The sequence below is a fragment of the Chenopodium album genome, chromosome 16, assembly GCF_948465745.1.
Source record: "Chenopodium album chromosome 16, dcCheAlbu1.1, whole genome shotgun sequence".
Taxonomy (NCBI): domain Eukaryota; kingdom Viridiplantae; phylum Streptophyta; class Magnoliopsida; order Caryophyllales; family Amaranthaceae; genus Chenopodium; species Chenopodium album.
Window position 1 is genome coordinate 43495001 of NC_137849.1, and position 18504 is coordinate 43513504.

Genomic DNA, 18504 nt, shown 5'->3' on the forward strand with positions numbered 1-18504 from the left:
TGGTAATTTTTCGTATAAAGAAAAGTTTCGTGAATTCATCGGATAGTTCTTTGAATGATAGCCATTCATTTTTCAATTAGAAAATATATTATATTCAGATACAAAATTTATTGAATTCTATTTGAATCTACGGCGTATTAATAAAACAAAATTTTCTCTATACCCTTTGTATTGCAATAACTTTTATTCTGATATTTGATTTTCAGTAATTTTGTGAAAATGATGAGGAGGTTTTCTATGATTCCTTATGGTGATAGAGAAAAGAGGTTAGTGTTTTAATTAGCACTAGATTAACTCGTGCGATGCACGGATATAATAAAAGAATTTATAATTGTGTAAACTTTAAATACATATCAGTCAAAATATGTAAAATCTTTGTATTACATACGATGTTATTAACATAAACCAAACTACTTCCTCTGCTCACAACTATGTGCAACAAAGGAATATTTTATATCTCACAAATAATACCCCTTTGTTGCACATAATTGTAGGCGGAGGAAGTATAAAAATTAAAATAATATAAACAAAATAAAATTCATGTCTACAATAAAATTTTGCAAACTTTGTAATTAGATGGAGTAATCACATATATAAAAGGTTGATATTTGTTTTCCTTAAGATTTTTAAAAGAAAATGTATTGAAAGCTTAAAAGTTTAATGTACTGTATTAAACTACTTTGCAATCAATAGTTAGAATTTTTTTTTTTTTTTTTAAAAAAAAAAAAAACCCTTAAACAAAAAAAAATTTAGGCGGGAAAAAAAATGAATGAGAAGCTGACACATGTATAATTTAAAAAAAGTAATGATGTTAGCGATTGTTACTTTAGTAATATTTATAGATTGCAATTCCTCTATATCTTTTGTTTTACATCTTTCCATTAATTTGTTATACACTTACGTAAATTTGTTTATTATATTTTTCAGGAGACTGGACAATCTTCACGTAAATTTCATTGATGAATAAGCCCAAATGATAATTCAACTTCTATTTATTGTTATTGTAAAATTAATTTATCAAGAACTTTTATTTACTTTTCTAATTAAGATGATTTAATTCACTGTTTTTTTAATAGGGTAGTAAATAATAACTGGTTTTCTTTTTCTTTAATCTTTATGAGGGAGTTATATATTATTATTATTATTATTATTATTATTATTATTATTATTATTTATTATTTATTTTTTCATTTGTGGTAACTAGACAATCAGGAGTAATTATCAAAAGGATGGATACACTGTAGATGTCCAAACCCTTTTCGAGGCATGGTATGATTCTTTGTCGTAGATTCAAATGATATACTTCATACTTTATACATATTTATCTTTTTCTACGTTATAATGCATGACTGCAGTCTTGAGAGAAAAGTTCCCTACTTTCTTGTGTACCTTTTTCTTTTTAAACAAATAAGAAACATAATGCATTGCCCTCATGCAAACGTAGTACCGTATATTACTATTGTCATACCATATTCAAAGCCCAAACATGTAAAAAGAATCAACAAAAATGGAGCATTGATTGTTATTGCATCTATCTTCCCCTTGATTGTGAACCTATCTTAGGGTTCGATTCTTGTTCAATTCATTAAGTACTTGTTTTCAGATAAATTAAAGAAATGAACATTACAGTAATTATATAACAAAACATGTATGGTTAAATTATACGTGTAAAATATTTTATAAGTTGGGGTTAAGTGGTAAATAGAGCCATTTTCTAATCTTCAATAAAATACCTTACCAACAAAACACACACACACAATTATACATATTGATAGTAATTTCAGTTTTAGAGCACATACACAACACACAACAATGATAATGACAAAATTTTATTGATGATAATATATATATATTTTTTTTTACCTAATTTCAGGAAAGTCAAGACAGTGGAGGTTAGTACATCTTCCTTTCTTGTTTAATTTAATTTACTTTTCTAATCTTTTAATCGATTATATCTTGAATTAACTTAATATATATATATATATATATTCTGATGTCACGAAATAGGATTTGGGACAAAAAGAAATTGAGAAAAAAAAGAAATTGGCTGATCTCAAACTGAAGAATAGGTATTATATAGTTACTATGTGTATATATTGTCAATTTATACATTAATTCTAGTGTATACTACTTATATCAAGCATATAATTAGTCAGAATTTTCAAAGATTTATTTGTTTTGAGTCAAACTTTAAATGCAGTTACTGGGAGAATCCAAAAACTGTGACTAGCATTGAAAAAATTACGGAGATGATATAGAATGTTTTGAACATATTAATTTTTTATGTGTACTTTTTTTATTGCTAGATATTTTATATTTTGTAATGAAAATATTACGAAAATTAAGTCAAATTAGACAATGAAATCAAGTCAGATTAGAAGAAATAATCTCAAATTAGATCATAAGATAAATAAGTTTAGATTTGATGGGAAAATAAAGGTGAACGTACTGAATATAGCCTATAAGCCTAAATCTAACCAAGGTATTTATATTTTATACATTTAAATTAAAATCTAAATAATAACACATGCGGTTATTATTTCTAAAGGAAGCAAGAAATCTAGTTATGATACACTCAAAACAAAGAGCATAGAGGTTCAATTTGGGTTGTGTATGTAACTGATGATAAATAATTTAATATATATGTTTATATTTGTTTGTTAGGTTTAGTATAACCCAAATTCCATAAGCCAACTAATTGTGTCTCAAGGTCTCTATAGGTTTCCAGAAAATTCTAAATATATTGGCAGAAAATTGTGGAAGAGTTGGTATGTAGATGTTTTAAGCAACACACTTTAGCCCTTGCCTATAAATATGAATTTTGGGCATCATTTGAAAACATGTAATCCACCCATGTCCTCTAAGGCTCTGATTGTCTTTACGCGATTTATGAGTATTGGGTTTTAATATATATATTGTTTCCCTTTTGCTACTTGTCTTCTTATAAATGGAGAAAGACCTTGACATATCTCAGTACTCAAAACATTGTTGGCTCTGTATTGGTGTATATTCTTAAATCTCGTGATGATTTGATTTTAAGGTTGCAAGATGAATTCCAAAACAACTACACTACACAAGCTAAGCTAGATGAAAACAATTGTCACAGTATTAATTAAAGAAATATCTATAAATGAACTTCTATTACTACTTGAATAAAAAATCCATCGATATATTTTACTAATCTTACAATAAAAATACCATACAGATAATCAATTTACTTCAAAACACACCTTATACTTAAAATGTCAAATACATGTTCTAGTTGTTAGCCCCACAAATTCAGAACCTTTTTCATCTATAGATTTTACAAAACGCCATTGGTGAACCAGCACTTACAAACTTATGGAAAATCTAATGCTGATCCAAAATGCACCAAAAATAAATTGGAAGAGCTGCAACCAGGATGTAGATAATCGATATAGGAGCAAAAGAACGAACGAGGAAAGACGAAAGAGAAAAGAAAATTACATTTTGTCAAATAACTAATGTAGGATTGATATCAAAAGCTATATAAAATCCAATAATTTAACACTAAGTTATGTTTTTTTATAATAAAACATTTTTTTTTGAAAACTTGTAAGAAAATATTTAGTTATGACTTAAGTGTACAATACGACAGTTAAATTGATAAAGATATATTATAAAAACAAAACCAGTTAATTCATCATAAAACACAAAAAAAAAAAAGTACTCGTTGACTTGAGTTTCTTATATCCTTTGTTATTCAAAATCTTTGATACACAAAGCCTCATACATGTCAAGTATTTTTCATGATGTTTGACATGAATTGTATTGCGTTCAATTAGCTTAGTACAATCTAATACACGAAGTGTGATGTTACGCAATTAAGTTTCACCAAAAAAAAAAAGTTATTTTAAGGACCAAACCTTAAACTGAATCCTATTAAGTACTACGCATATTAGGTTCGTTTGGCATCGCTTTTTTTTTTCAAAATCATTTGATATGATGTCATATAATGAATTTAAAAAAAGTCAAACTTTTTTTTTTTTTGAAACTAAGCTGCGAATTTCATTAAAGAAGATCAATTTCCGCCAAAGTGATCAAGCTTTGGGGAAAAGACCCACGCGAGAGATACAAATTCATTACATCCTCTAGTATCCCATCTAGCAATGTGATGGGTTACAGTATTACCCGCACGCTTAGTATGAGAGAACGAAAAATAATTAAAACAGGAAGCCAAGCTATTTATATCATCATAAATTAAGAAAATAGGTGAGAAACCCTTTGCTTTGGACTTAACTGCCTTCACCACTTGCTCAGCATCAGATTCAAGAAGCACCTCTGTAAAACCCAACCTCTTTGCCAATTGCAAGCCAAACCTACAAGCTGCTGCTTCTGCAACGCTCACCTCCCAACCAGCTCCCACCTGGCGTACTGCAGCAGCAAGAATAGAGCCCTGCTCGCTTCTTATAACAATTCACCTTCACCATACCTGCATTCGGGCAGCTCCAAGAGCTCGGGGCACGACACACCACAGCAACAGCCCTGTTGGTGACTTTCGCTATATATTCATTGCTTTCTCGCACATAATTCATCCAACCTCTAGCAACACCAATCGCATTAAAACTCTCATGCTCAAACACACCCTTGTTTCTACAATGCCAGGAGGCCCAAGCTAACGTTGCCATAGATAGAAGATCATCCTTCGATAAATTATTAGAGCACCATAGAAAGCGTTCCACAAAGCTAGTAGCAGAGGCAGAGAGTACCTGATTTTTTAATGGACTAGCAGCCCAGATTTCAGCAGCCGCGTTGCAATCGAAGGTGGCATGAAATATTGTCTCCTCAGGGCCATTACATATACTACACGTTTATGCTAAAAAGGACAAATTTTGCTTGAATCGGAAATTTTCAATTTTCTTTATTGTGTAAAGATAGTCGTGTAAACAGTGATATAGATGAAATTTGATCTTAATTTTTAATCAACTATCCACTTCTCAAGATTTTAACCAATTAATTTAAAATTTTGGTTAAATAAATATCATTAACTATTTAAATTTTATATTGTAGGTCCCATTAAAGTTATTGGTAGATTTGTTTATGAACACCATAATTAGTTTTGGGGTCCTTCGATTTGGCCATGTGACCACATTTAGGTGCTTTTTCCCTTTTGTCTATCGACCAAGTGGGATAATTTAGACACAAATATCCAATTTCATAGTAACAATCATTAGGATGTACCACTATTCTACCTCTCATGATCTTATTATCTATCCTTAAGATTTATCATATTTGGCATCATTCATACATTAATAGATAAACTAGGAAAAAGAAGAATTTTATACTATAAATTAATTCACCTTTCCCCTTTTTGTCTCAAATTATTGGTTTAATGTTGATCATATAGTCATACAATATACACCCACAAGTTTTTTTAAAGTTTACACACTTATTACTCTTTAGTGCATCTTGTTAACTATTTTTACAAGTCTTTTGTCCTTAATTAGTAGGATGTTTGTTTTATGTTTAGGTGTAACTACAAATTCACACCTCCGAACAAAGTTTACAGAAAATTCTTCAAGACATTCGCCAACACAAGGTATGTATCTATAAGTCATTGTTACCTTGTATGATCAAAATTACAAAACTTATTAATTGCTACATACCCTCCTTTTATCTTTTAAAGTTATTTTTGCACCAAAAAAGAAAAAAAAAATCTTTTAAAGTTATTTTAATTTATATGTACTATAAACTCATCAGTCGTGACTAAGGGCTTATTCACTTCAACTTAATTTCAGTTCAATTTAGCTCCTAATTTTCTTCTCTCGTAAAATATTCATTTCAGTTCAGTCAAGCTCAGTTCAGCTCCAATCATTTCAGTTCAGTTCAATAAATGTGAACAGACCCTAATTTTAATATTTAAAATGTCATGTATTTATAAACGATGATGGATTGGAGTATTTACTAAATACATGTAGGTCGATCATATATGTAACGTGTTACTCCGTACTTGTTTGTATTTTTCTTGTATCACAGAAAGAATTAGTTGAGCAACAATTGATGATATCTCAAACTGCTGCTGAGCCCTTCGAATTCAAGTGTGACTAATATGCTTTGAAGTATAATCCTCACTCTTTTATTATTTAAACGTCTATTTTATCTTATTATTTGATCTAATTAAAATCAATTATTTCTAACACATATCATTTTTCATTCTTATTGCAGAAATGATGACTTTGGTGCATGTTCTAATTAATATCATCGTCAGATTCAATAGCATGAGAAGTACTCATATATTAAAAACTTTATAATAATAAATATTTACCTATTTAAGACTTATAAATAAATAGTTGAGAAACTTTGTTACAACTAATAGACTTTTAAATTTGGTGTATTTGAAGTTAAGTGAATTTGAGAGTTATTTGTGAACACATGTAAGTCGTATAAACTCTTATTTAGAATTTCATGAATGTTACATACTTTTTGTATTGTTATGAGAATTCTTATGAGAAATACTTGTACTACTTAGTATAAATTTGCATATATTTAAATTCTTATGAAAATAATAAGCTCGTGTAAATTCATAGTTTAAGAAAAAGTTAGTTTAAGAAAAAGTCTCTAGAGTACGTAAACATTGAAATGCTTAATCACTTTGTCAATTCAATTTGTACAATTGTAAGTACATCATGCAAGAAGATAACTTCCAAAGTTCCAATGCTTACAACAGATTTTGCATTCAAGAGTGAAGCTTGTTACTACCTTTTTGAAAGCTTCCAAGACTTCGTTACTAGGTTAGTCATAATCTAAATATGAAAGAAATTATGAACTTGGTATGGTAGAATAATTTATTTGGCCTTTTAAGGTAGCAAACATATCTCTTGCAATAGACCAAAACCATTAAATTTCAAGTTAATTTCCCTTTTGGTCCAAATATCAAACTATGCCCAATCAGACAAGCTAAGCATCCAACCCTATAAAAAACCTAAAAATTCAGTCCAACATGACCCTTTGATTTGCTCTAAATATTCACAAATTAGGCCATATTTGATTATAGCGTTTTAGGCAGCAGTTAGAGCCTATTCACATTTATTGAAATGAACTGAACTGAACTGAAATGAATATTTTATGAGAGAAGGAAATTAGGAGTTAAACTGAAATGAATTGAAATTAAGCTGAAGTGAACAGACCCTTAGTGTACGAATGCAACTATTTAGGTAGTGGATAGTGGTAGAGTTAGCGTTTTTCAAACGTGAAATGTATTAACGCTTTAAAGTAATGTTTGACAAATTATAGTTAGTATATGTTTTTGGCTATTTTTTTTTTTAAGTAATGCTATACGTAGCCCTTAGGGCTAAGAATAAACATTTACAGAGTAATATATTTCCTTATCTGGTACTTTGTATTAATTTATAAATTCATGACAAAATTACGCACAAATTAGTTAAATTAATGTTATTTATTTATTTTTTCCATTTTATAGTCTAATACTATCAACAACTAACCTTTACTTAAAAAAACTCCGTGACAGTTAACAATTACGCACTAATGAGACAGATACTCGCTACTCAACCACTAAAATCTACCCAAAATCATTAGATTTGCCAAACAAGCCTCATCATTAGAAAAGAAACTCATATAGTCATATCTAGAGAATTATGGAGTGTTAAAAGAAGAGATTTTGGAGAGGGTTTAACTAACAAACAAAAAAAAACACACACACACACATAAAAACACTACACCATCACAATTTAACAAAAAAAAAAAACAATTCAACAAACAAACAACAATGGAAGCCCTCACACATTTGGGCTACAATCTCTGCTACCCCACTCTCCGACCACCACTTTCCTCTTCCTCTTCAAAGAAAGACTTCCTCCACCGCCCCATCACCGTCACCGCTACCAGCGCCGCCACAAACTCCGGCGCATCGACGTCATTTCCCGGCAGCAAATGGGCTGACCGCTTACTCTCCGACTTTCAATTCTTGCCCACTTCAATTTCTGATACTTCCACTTCCACTTCCACTTCATCTTCTTCTTCTTCTACCCCTACTTCAATTCCTCCTTCTCTCTCTCCTCCTGACCGCAATATCTCCATTCCCCTCAATTTTTACCAGGTATTGTACAAAATTATGATATTTGTGTTTGCATTATGAATGAATTTATGGATGTATGCCCAGGTTTTTTAATGATGATTTTGTGATTTTGGGTTGAAATTGTGATTACCCATTTTGTGTGGATTTATGATTTTGGGTTTATCATGAGATTTACCCAGCTTTGTAATTTTTGATTTTGAGTTGATAATGTGATTTGCCTATTTTTGTGATTCTTAGTTTTGGGTTGAAATTGTGATAACCTACTTTGTAATTACTAGTTTTTGAGTTGAAAATTAAAGAAATTTGAGCTTAAATTGAGATTACCCACATTTGTAATTTTTGATTTTGGGTTAAAATTCAGAATGCCCACTGATTATTTTGGTTGAAATTCTTCATTTTTAATTTTTTTTTTAATAGAAATTCTTCATTTTTAATTGAAAATGTGATTAACTAATTATTGTATTGTTCTTATTTTTGGATTGAATATGACATTATCCAGCAATGCAATTTGCACATTTCTTGATTTTGACACATTTTAGAGTGTAATTATTAATTTTGAGCTGAAATTCAGAATACCCAACTTTATGTTTTGGCATTTGAACTTTATCATTCTTCTTTCCTTTCAGGTGCTGGGAGCGGAGACCCATTTTCTGGGTGATGGGATAAGGAGGGCTTATGAAGGAAAGGTTTCGAAGCCGCCGCAATATGGGTTCACCCAAGATACTCTTATTGCCCGAAGACAAATCCTGCAAGCTGCTTGTGACACTCTTTCTAACCCCAGTGCTAGAAGGGAATATAATTCAGGTCTTTCTGATGCATTTGAAGAGACTACCCTCTTTGATGTCCCTTTTGACAAGGCAAGTTTGTATTTCTATATAAAGTGCCCTCATTTTGATTTCTGAAGCTTTTGTGGTTGAAGTTTTTTTGCTTATTGAAATGGATAGTTATTGGTAGATGGTAGTACGGTGTACTATCTATGTCACGAGCTTCATTAGGTTTTGACTATGTAGATTTGTAGTTAAAAATGTTGATATGAGGGCAACACTGCATTTGGGGAAAGGATATCACATTACACGTGGTCTTGGGTAGCTTGAAGATTCCTCGAAAACACATTGATTTTTGTAAACACAATGGCACTTCTCCGTATAGGGAATTGATAATGCCATAATGGAATAGTATATGTTATTATTATATGTACATGGCAACATGTTGAAAGAATACTCATATTAAAGGGCATTACATTTGTGATTATCTCATTTGATTTGTGGGTTTTGGTGCTTTAGGTGCCAGGTGCATTGTGTATACTGCAAGAGGCCGGGGAGTCCGAACTAGTCCTTAGAATTGGAGATGCGTTGCTAAAAGAGAGACTACCCAAACCCTTCAAGCATGATATTGTGTTGGCAATGGCCCTTGCTTTTGTTGACTTCTCAAGGGATGCAATGTCATTGTCTCCTCCTGATTATGTCTTTGGCTGCGAGGCCCTGGAGCGTGCTCTAAAACTCTTGCAGGTAACAGACTCAGGAATTCGTTGGTTATGATGTAAGAGAATTAAATATTTTGTTTAAGACTCCAGAATCACATATTCCATCTGATTATATGAAGTATTTTTAGTAAATGCATAATGAAGCGGCTTAAGGAACTCACTTAGAAAGAAAAGCTAATCCTAGGATTATTATTATAATCTTTTCCTATGATAGAGTAAATATGGGTGTTATTCATTTCTCCACTTATTACCTGAGTTTGGGTAATAATAAAGCATTGCCCTACTAATTTTGGATTGGACTGTGTATTTAATTATAAATAGGCCAAAACTCTGAGGCCCTACCTGGAACTCTGATATTTTTGTTGTGTAGGAGGAAGGTTCAAGTAGTCTTGCACCAGATTTACAAGCAGAGATTGATGAGACATTGGAGGAGCTTAAACCCCGTTATGTTTTGGAGCTCTTGGCTTTGCCTCTCACTGATGAATATCGGAAGAAAAGAGATGAAGGCCTGCACGGTGTTCGTAATATATTATGGTCTGTTGGAGGAGGTGGTGCTGCAGCTATAGCTGGAGGTTTTACTCGCGAGGATTTCATGAATGAAGCCTTTTTGCATATGACAGCAGCTGAGCAGGTCAGTTCAAACTTTGCCTGTTTTTCACTGTGTATTGTGTAATTCATTGCTTTCATATTGTAAATTGTAATTTTTCTTTCTGTATTTTTCCTTGGTGCTTATTTTGGAAGTGTAAGCAGAAAAGGGATGGGAGAGTGGTTTATATGCGAGTAATGTTCACTAGACCTTCACAAAAAGAATGTAGAAAGCCAATCAGCATGTAGTTGACTGATCTGACCTTTTGAATTTTTAAGTATAATTGAGAGTTAGGTAAATTCAAGTTCCATGTTGAAATAAAGCTGAAATAGTGGCTGTATTGAACTGGTTGCAATAGCTCTTCATTGGTCAAGTCCAATATTTTTGACCTCCATGGATTACCTTTCACCCCCTCCTTTAGACAGGTGGATTGGTTAATCAAACACTGTTCTTGCAAAGTTGACTTAGGTCCTGTTCACCTGACATTGTTCTTATTTATGAATCAGATATGTTCAAATTAATTCAGATAAAGTAAAATTACTCTTACAAGTTTAGCAAAACCTCAAATACATTTTAATAGTTTCAGAAAAATACAGTTGAATACTGTTGGACAGTACTTAGATAAAAGAAACTTTGGTTTTAAGAATAACGGCGGCACACACATCATTCCCTCTCGGAAGCCGGGACTCTCCATTACTAGACACCCTTGCATGGAATCTCTTCCCAATATGAAATTCAGGAGGATGCCCCCTCTCCTTCTCATTCCAATCTAGAAATAAATTTATTTGCTGTCTTTTGTGTCAGGTTGATCTTTTCACTGCCACGCCAAAAAGTATTCCAGCTGAAAGCTTTGAAGCTTATGGAGTAGCTCTTGCACTTGTTGCTCAAGCTTTCATTAGCAAGAAGCCTCATCTCATTCAAGATGCTGATGACTTGTTTCGACAACTTCAGCAAACCAAGTTGGTTCCCATAGGAGATTCCATTTCTTTATATGCTACTCGAGAAAATCGTGAGAAAGATTTTGCATTGGAGAGGGGTCTTTGTTCTCTTTTGGTTGGAGACCTTGATCAGTGTCGGACATGGCTGGGTCTGGACATTGAAAATTCGACCTTTAGAGATCCATCAATTGTGGAATTTGTGCTGGAAAATTCAAGGAATGATGAGGACAGTGATATGCTCCCAGGACTCTGTAAACTATTGGAAACCTGGCTCATGGAGGTGGTTTTCACCAGATTTAGGGAGACAAAAGATGTGCAATTCAGACTGGGGGATTATTATGATGACCCTATTGTTTTGAGGTATTTAGAGCGGCTGGAAGGAGGGAGTGGCTCCTCATTAGCTGCTGCAGCAGCAATAGTGAAGATAGGAGCTGGAGCTAGTGCAGTGATTGGTAACGTTACCACTAGTGTCATACAGGCATTGCAGAAGGTATTTCCTCCTAGTTCTGGAGAAGAACACATAACCCGACAAGAGGATGTTGCTGTTAATGGCTTTGGATATGAGGACACATTGGCGGAGGCGGGGCTTGGTTTTGATAATACTTCAAATTACTCTGAGTCGGCCAGTAAACATCTTGCTGAAGAATATCATGAACAAGAATTGATTACCGAGAAGATAAAAGATGTAGGTGTGAAGGTTTTGTGTGCTGGTGTGGTGATTGGGTTGACGACTTTGGCTGGCATGAAACTCTGGCCTGCTAAAACTGGTTCTGCTATTCTGCAGAAGCATGTTGGCTCAGCAACTTCATCGGTGGATTCTGATGTGTCCAATGTGGGTATGACCTCTTTAAAAACCTCTGTTCTTCACCTCATTTGAGTACCTTTAATATACTGCAACCATTCCGTTATGGTTGCATCATCACAGAATTAATGTCCTACTCATGTTTGTCAATTCGCATAGTTACATGTCAAATTTATAGGTTATTACTGTGAATCTGTGATAAATGTGGAGTGCAATGTTTATTAATTATAGTCCCAGCATTGGGTTGCACATATATGTTTATTCTGTAATTACTATTCATTAAAATATTTGCAGGCCTCTCATTAAATGAAAATAGTGAAAAGAAAATACCGAAAATGGATGCAAGACTTGCAGAGGTTCTGGTGAGAAGATGGCAGAGTGTTAAATCGCAGGCTTTGGGACCAAATCATAGCCTTGAGACATTGCCAGAGGTTAGTCTAAGCCTTCCATTGATTTTGTGGATAACACTATGAGAATTATTAAGTAATTATTCTCTAACTACTAACACCAAGGAACAACTGTCAGGTTTTGGATGGCAACATGCTTAAAATTTGGTCTGATCGTGCAAAGGAAGTTGCAGAGCGTGGTTGGTTTTGGGAATACTCCCTACTGAATGTGATTATTGATAGTGTGACAGTATCCCTTGATGGTAAACGTGCTACAGTAGAAGCTACTCTTGAAGAGACGGCAAATTTAACTGATGCTACCCAACCTGAGCATAATGATTCTTACAGCAGAACGTACACAACAAGATATGAACTGTCTCATTCTGATTCTGGGTGGAAGATCACTGAAGGTGCTGTCCTCCAATCTTAAATTTCAGTTTATCTGTAAATATCTCCTCTTTTGATTGTCTTTGTACGTATAATTTTGTTGGCAGTACTTGATGATGCTATGTCAATTTGTTGCTTAACCAGCTTGGATCATTTTCATAGTAAAATCCGCTTCTGGTTGTGATGCAAAGTAGTTTGATTTTTCAAACATTATAAAGTTCATCTGTTTGGTTGAAATTTTGTGATCAACTCTTGTATCCTTTCGTGTTGGCCTTTGTAAATTGTATTATCTCACTCTCTTTTAGGACCATCAATATAATAATTGTAAGAAAAAAATCTCAAAACTAATGATTTTACATAAGAATTAAATTTTTAAATTGAAATAATTTAGTAAAAAAAAAATAAAAAATAAAAAAAAAACCATGGTACCCCAAAATTAGGGGGATAGTACTTAAGGCAATCCATAAGCTATTTATGAGTCAATAAGATGAGAGATACACATTTTGTCATGTGGAATAAACACAGAAGTCAGAAGTTAAAGTTGCTGTTTTCCAACACCAGAAAGTTTAAGAACTAGAAGGAAAAAAATTAGATTAGTATTTTTAATTAATACCAAAGTTTGTTTTTGTAAAAGAATGAGATTATAATCTATACATTTACATGTCAAAAGCATTAGGATACTCTTGACATGCTTGATTTCCAGCTATAGGATCTTCGGTTGATACTTTTTGTAGCTATACTTGGACCAACAAACATCTCCTTAGGCACTTGACCTTCATCTACGAAACCAACCAGCTTAGCCACTAGTGTTGCACTTTCTCTGATGTGTTGCATGTCTTTGGTATCTGTCCAAAGGCGGCGAGCTAGTTGCAGTCTCCTCTGCTTGCTGTTCATCGTGATCCCCCACTTCTCGAATATTGACTCCCTCTCTTGTACAGGAATTTTCTTGTACATTTGCCTCATTAACATCTCCCTTTCTTGATTCAATGCCCTCATGCTGTGTTATGAAATAAAGAGTAGCAAGATTAGGCTTTAAGGGTAATGACACATTCTAATGTACACAATGCATAACTGATCAAAAGCTGGAAATTTCAACTATACTCATAATACAGATTATAACCAACCGAAAAAATGAGTTTTGCAAATAATATAAAATATGGTCTTGGCTAAAAAAAAAGGCATTAGTAAATTCTTGCTAGTGTACAAGTTATAAGATATACCTTGAAGATGGTGTAGAAACTTCACCATCCACAACAATCTTCTGGCCTTGATCAAACCTGTTTTTGATGAAAGACAGCCTTCGGAGTTCTACCTCTAAGTAGATCTTGTCAGATGTATCACCCTTGAACAGCAAGTAAAAATAGGTTCTGTGGACTAATGGTATATGGCAAGCATGCCAAAGTTCGATTATCTTTAACCGCAGGCTCTCAAATTCCTCGAACCAATTCGATGGGGATTGCACAGTGCTCATCGCTCCTTCTGACATGGAATCCCTTACCCTCATCACGTATGAAGCAACATCTCTTGCACTTTCACTTGATTCACTGTCCTTTGGTTCATTTTCCTCCTCAACTTTGTTACCATCCTGCAAAAAGCAAGTATATCAATTCCCTTGTGTGTTCATATTTCTCTTTTCATGTCCTACATTTTTATCTGTACACTTGAGTATTTTACATCTACCAATAGCTTTTACAAATGATGCAATTCCTGAACACTAACTGAATATTTGAAAACGATTGGGAAAAGGGACAGTATTTAAAGAACTTCAGTTTACTAATTCATGGAAATGGAAATTCGCGATTGCAAAATTTGGGTGTGAAAATCATGTCCTACCCTCTTAATGTGAATCATAACCAAAATCAATGCAAAACAGGACATACTAATTTACTGACCATTTCATATCCCATTTGCTTGCCAGACTCATGTTCGGCATTTCCATTTGTTTCTACAGCAGAGCTGTAAAAGCTGGAAGCATCACTGACATCTGAGTTCTTAACTTCCTGTTCCATTTCGTTCATTATTGCATTCCTTATAGAAGGTATAGGGAGGCCAAATCTCGAAGGCTTTCCACTACCCATAGGAATGTGATCCGAACCCCGAGGCAAGCCCTTTGGTCTTTCCGAGCTCATCTCTTCACCAAATCCAGCCAATGATAAGTCCCTAGAATGGAGCACTACCTTATCAAAAGTGATAGATGAGGCGGGGTTTGATGTTAGAATAGCCTTGCAGCTTCTGCTTCTGCTGAAGCTCGACCCTTTGTTGCTCAATCTCTCTGAGTCGATGGAACAAGGAGAGAAATTTCCCAAGGGATTGTGGTTAACAAGCATGTCAATAGTCCTTTGGAGTTCCTTGATTCTTTTTACCAATTGATCGTGTTCAGAATCACAGTGATGCGACTCCCTCTCTTCGTTCTTTTCAGTCATTGGTGCTTTATACTCAGCAGCAGAATGTGGTGTCTCATTATCTTCTTTCTTTCCAACTGATAAGGCATACTTCTCTTCTTTGACATTAAGTCTTTCTTTTTCATTTTCAATCTCCTCTTCACTCTCTATTTCATCATCTGATGTGGTATACTCTCTTCCTTGCGCATATTTTACGACATCCTCTTCCTGAATTTCTTTCTCTCGAGGAGAAATCATTACAGGATCTGATTCGGAATTCTTGCTAATGCTTCTTTCTTCAACTTCAATACAACGAACCTCCTTGCAGTTATCTTCATCGTCTTCATCGTCTTCATCGATTCTTCTTCTGATGTTGCCAGAGCTGCTCATTTTCCCCCATCTTAGTGATAGATCATCAGGAGTGAAATCTAGTGTGGTGTCGTCTGGTGGTTGCAGTGAGGGCTCATTTGGCAGAAGGTCAATGTTTTCTAGAAGATCAGACCGTTGAGTGCTAAGGTCAAAATTGTCCTGTTGATCAAGATACTGAAAGGATTCAGAAGTTGCCAGGTCTGCATCAAGACGCCTGTAATCTGATCCGTCAGATATTTCTGATGCATCGTCGAACCATGATAATTTATCCCGTGAATCAATTCTATGATGGTCATATTCATCATCCTGTGGTTTTGAAACCTCCTTTTTGGTTGACTGTAGCAGCTCTTCCACCTTAGTTTGAGCAAGGTCGCGTTGTCTACTAAGTTCTTTTATTTCTTTGTCCATCTGTGTTACACAGATTTTAACAAACTTAAGATCAACCTATGCAAACACCAGAAATATAAACACAGCTTGAATACAATTGAAAATACTAGTATGTTTTCACCTTTTCTATCTGAATCTCTTTTTCTCTCAGAGCAGCTGCAACATCGCCCTTGGAAGAAACCATGGGCATATTCTTCAAATCGCTCTCTAATTTGGCCAATTCTTTCCTTAGCTGCTTCACCAATGCTTTGTCAGACATTACCACATTAACCTGTGCATTGGTGCTAACTTCTTTCGCACAACTAGCAAATAATAGGGTGTTTCTTGATTGTTCTAGATGACTGTGAGCAGGGCTCATGGTACATATAATGGCAGTCCTCGCATTTCCTCCTAAAGAGTTTTGTAGTATACGTGTTAACTTGGAGTCTCGATAAGGAATGTGCCCATTCTTTCCCTTGCTGTATTCAAGTTATAGTAATGCCTTAAGACTTCATACTGTAATATTTTTTCCAAGAATGAGGTTAACAAACAAACCTTAATGTGCGAATAACTTTTCCGAGAGTTAACAAACTTCGGTTTATGTGGGAGCCTTCTTTCAATCTTGCACCAGTTGCTAATGTCTGAGAAGTACGCTCGCTTCCTGCAAGATCCACAAAGTTCTGCATGCCAAAATTGTCAAGTTAACTACTACTTTTTCAATTCCTTATATCCACATAGAGTTAGGAGCAAAGATCAACCAATACTTCAACATACCACATTTGCTGCAAGAATACTAGAATTTCCACCACCAAATCTACGAGCAGAGCTTTCAATCGTCTACAAAAGTTCCAATTAGTTTATTAGCAAATCATGCCCCAAAATAGTTTCATTTGTATTTGAGCTAATTCAGTTCTTTAATGTAATTGAAGAGCTTACCAGTCTGAGGATTTGATGAGATCTAGAGCTGGCTTCATTCAGGGAAGTCTCTCCCGTCTGTCTTTGAGCTACAAGTAATGAAAACCAAACATCAGTTAGTTTCCGTGACTTTAACTAAACACTCTAAATTTGCTCTTGCCTCTGCACACGTCTGTACCTTCACATACAGCAATGAGCTCTAGAAGATGGCTCTTATCTTGGAGAGTCTCCTCAGTTAGTTTTTCAACAACTGTGCCTCTCTGTAAAACCAAAATCGATCAACATTTAAGGTGGTTTCATTTCTTATGACAAATCTCAAATATGCCTGTGAAGTACTGATCTGATACAAACCTCAGGATCATCCAGAAGTCGGAGAGGATTAGTGTCTGTACTTAGAAGGTCCCTAACAAGTTCATTATATATTTCAATGGCTGAGAACTTCAACACAAATTCACGCTCCTTTTGCTGTTACATTGTCCAAAAACACACATAATTTTGTTAGAAATGTCTGTAGTGACTGGCTATTACTGGTTCTTAGAATATTAGATGCACGAATATGTTTCATTTTCTGCCTGTATGTTTTAATTATATCAGAGTGGTATAGTCGGCAATCTTGGGGACTTATAAGAGAGCATCTAGGGATAGAGGGAGACTCAGTGTTATGTATAGCTATGATGTGCTGAATTCGCATATCACAGCTACAAACTGGAGTTTCTCGTACCTGTTCTATGTAATCATATATATCTGCTACAGCATAATGTGTAATTCCGTTCATTGTGAAGGTCTTCCCACTGCTTGTTTGTCCATAAGCAAAGACGCTAGCTAGATCAGACAAATCGAAAAAAGTAAGCCTACTTTGAAACAATAGCATGAAAATTAAGCACCAAAAACACACACAACCAACTTGTATCAGATTTTAGAACATTACTCACAGTTAATGCCATTGAGAACAGAGAGAGCAATTTCTTTGGCTGCTTCCTCGTAAACTTTCCTAGTAGAGTCGTTATGACCAAATACTCTGTCTGTCAATGTATAACACAAAAACAGCAGGAAAAACTTCATTCAAAAAATCAATCTAAACATGAAGGTACATCATCATAAATAATAGCTTAGCTTTCTTGGCTACTTTTCGATATTCAGTACATGACACAACAGCAAAAGAAAGGCAATGTACTTACCAAAACACGCATAAATCCTGCTTATAACAGGTCTAGCAGATATCTATAACAGAAACTTCAGTATAAGGCGATTTGCTTACCAAAATTATAGGCATTCGGATTCATAGACCGTTCACCAAGGCCATTCTTGAACAAAATGGTTGTGCTGTTGATGCTCTCCCAATCAGCAAAGTCATTGCTTTGGATTTCCTTTTCATTAAGAGGCCTTAATCTAACAGATACAAATATTTTTTCGTGGCGAGCATTATCAGACCCTTGTGCATTCCATTGCTGCAGGTCCTGATCCCCACCTGCCACCATCTTTCCACCCTTTGCACCTTCCTTCTTTCAACTCTTTAGCATATAATGATCATAATCTCGGGTTCCTTTGTCGTCGAAATCAGCTTGTTGGAGATAACTTAGATCTTTATTTGGTTGATTGTTTTTGTTATTTTTAGCAAACTCTGAAGCCAACACAATGAAGATGTCAAAAAATTTTGACTTTATTTTCTTTGCCAGAATGAAGCATTACAAAGAAAAAATTGAACATGTCAAAAGATTATTTTTTTAAATAACTGTAATTTTATATGATGGGAATCCAATCAATCCAATACATTGCACAGCTGTTTGAATGTTTAGAAAATACAGGTAGATTCCTAGAAAGATTAAATAAAAATA

General features: G+C 34.2%; 3 protein-coding genes across 3 annotated transcripts; 1 reads left to right on the forward strand and 2 right to left on the reverse strand.

Annotated features, from left to right (window-relative positions):
* Nucleotides 1–4042: 4042 nt before the first annotated feature.
* On the reverse strand, nt 4043–5579 carry LOC145584363 (uncharacterized). Its single transcript, XM_081641221.1, has 3 exons — nt 5512–5579; nt 4454–4824; nt 4043–4395 (listed from the first exon to the last, which is right to left on the reverse strand). Exons 1-3 carry the CDS (start codon nt 5577–5579, stop codon nt 4043–4045), a joined length of 792 nt encoding a protein of 263 aa, XP_081497347.1.
* A 2147-nt stretch (nt 5580–7726) lies between these two features.
* On the forward strand, nt 7727–12846 carry LOC145586597 (protein ACCUMULATION AND REPLICATION OF CHLOROPLASTS 6, chloroplastic-like). Its single transcript, XM_081643476.1, has 7 exons — nt 7727–8077; nt 8683–8913; nt 9340–9564; nt 9910–10170; nt 10930–11899; nt 12160–12296; nt 12391–12846. Exons 1-7 carry the CDS (start codon nt 7748–7750, stop codon nt 12679–12681), a joined length of 2445 nt encoding a protein of 814 aa, XP_081499602.1. The 5' UTR covers nt 7727–7747; the 3' UTR covers nt 12682–12846.
* Nucleotides 12847–13181: 335 nt separating this feature from the next.
* Nucleotides 13182–17459, reverse strand: LOC145586598 (kinesin-like protein KIN-7H). The gene is made up of 11 exons (XM_081643477.1): nt 17391–17459; nt 17021–17134; nt 16848–16929; nt 16691–16758; nt 16529–16591; nt 16310–16434; nt 15897–16233; nt 15132–15796; nt 14531–15038; nt 13859–14205; nt 13182–13635 (listed from the first exon to the last, which is right to left on the reverse strand). The coding sequence occupies exons 1-11, from the start codon at nt 17442–17444 to the stop codon at nt 13311–13313; spliced, it is 2688 nt and encodes an 895-aa protein (XP_081499603.1). The 5' UTR covers nt 17445–17459; the 3' UTR covers nt 13182–13310.
* Nucleotides 17460–18504: the final 1045 nt, after the last annotated feature.

Bases quoted from the DNA above. Each gene is read 5' to 3' on its own strand.
- LOC145586598 (XM_081643477.1), bottom strand. From the start codon at position 17,444: ATGAACGGAATTACACATTATGCTGTAGCAGATATATATGATTACATA. The intron at 16,435-16,528 runs GTATGTTGAAGT...TTTGGCATGCAG, and splicing joins GTATTCTTGCAGCAAATGTG to AACTTTGTGGATCTTGCAGG. The intron at 16,234-16,309 runs GTTTGTTTGTTA...ACTTGAATACAG, and splicing joins AAAGTTATTCGCACATTAAG to CAAGGGAAAGAATGGGCACA.
- LOC145586597 (XM_081643476.1), top strand. From the start codon at position 7,748: ATGGAAGCCCTCACACATTTGGGCTACAATCTCTGCTACCCCACTCTC. The intron at 8,078-8,682 runs GTATTGTACAAA...CTTTCCTTTCAG, and splicing joins TTCCCCTCAATTTTTACCAG to GTGCTGGGAGCGGAGACCCA. The intron at 9,565-9,909 runs GTAACAGACTCA...TTTGTTGTGTAG, and splicing joins GTGCTCTAAAACTCTTGCAG to GAGGAAGGTTCAAGTAGTCT.
- LOC145584363 (XM_081641221.1), bottom strand. From the start codon at position 5,579: ATGACTTATAGATACATACCTTGTGTTGGCGAATGTCTTGAAGAATTT. The intron at 4,825-5,511 runs GTGTGAATTTGT...ATAAACGTGTAG, and splicing joins TCTGTAAACTTTGTTCGGAG to TATATGTAATGGCCCTGAGG. The intron at 4,396-4,453 runs GTATGGTGAAGG...TTGCTGCTGCAG, and splicing joins TTGGAGCTGCCCGAATGCAG to TACGCCAGGTGGGAGCTGGT.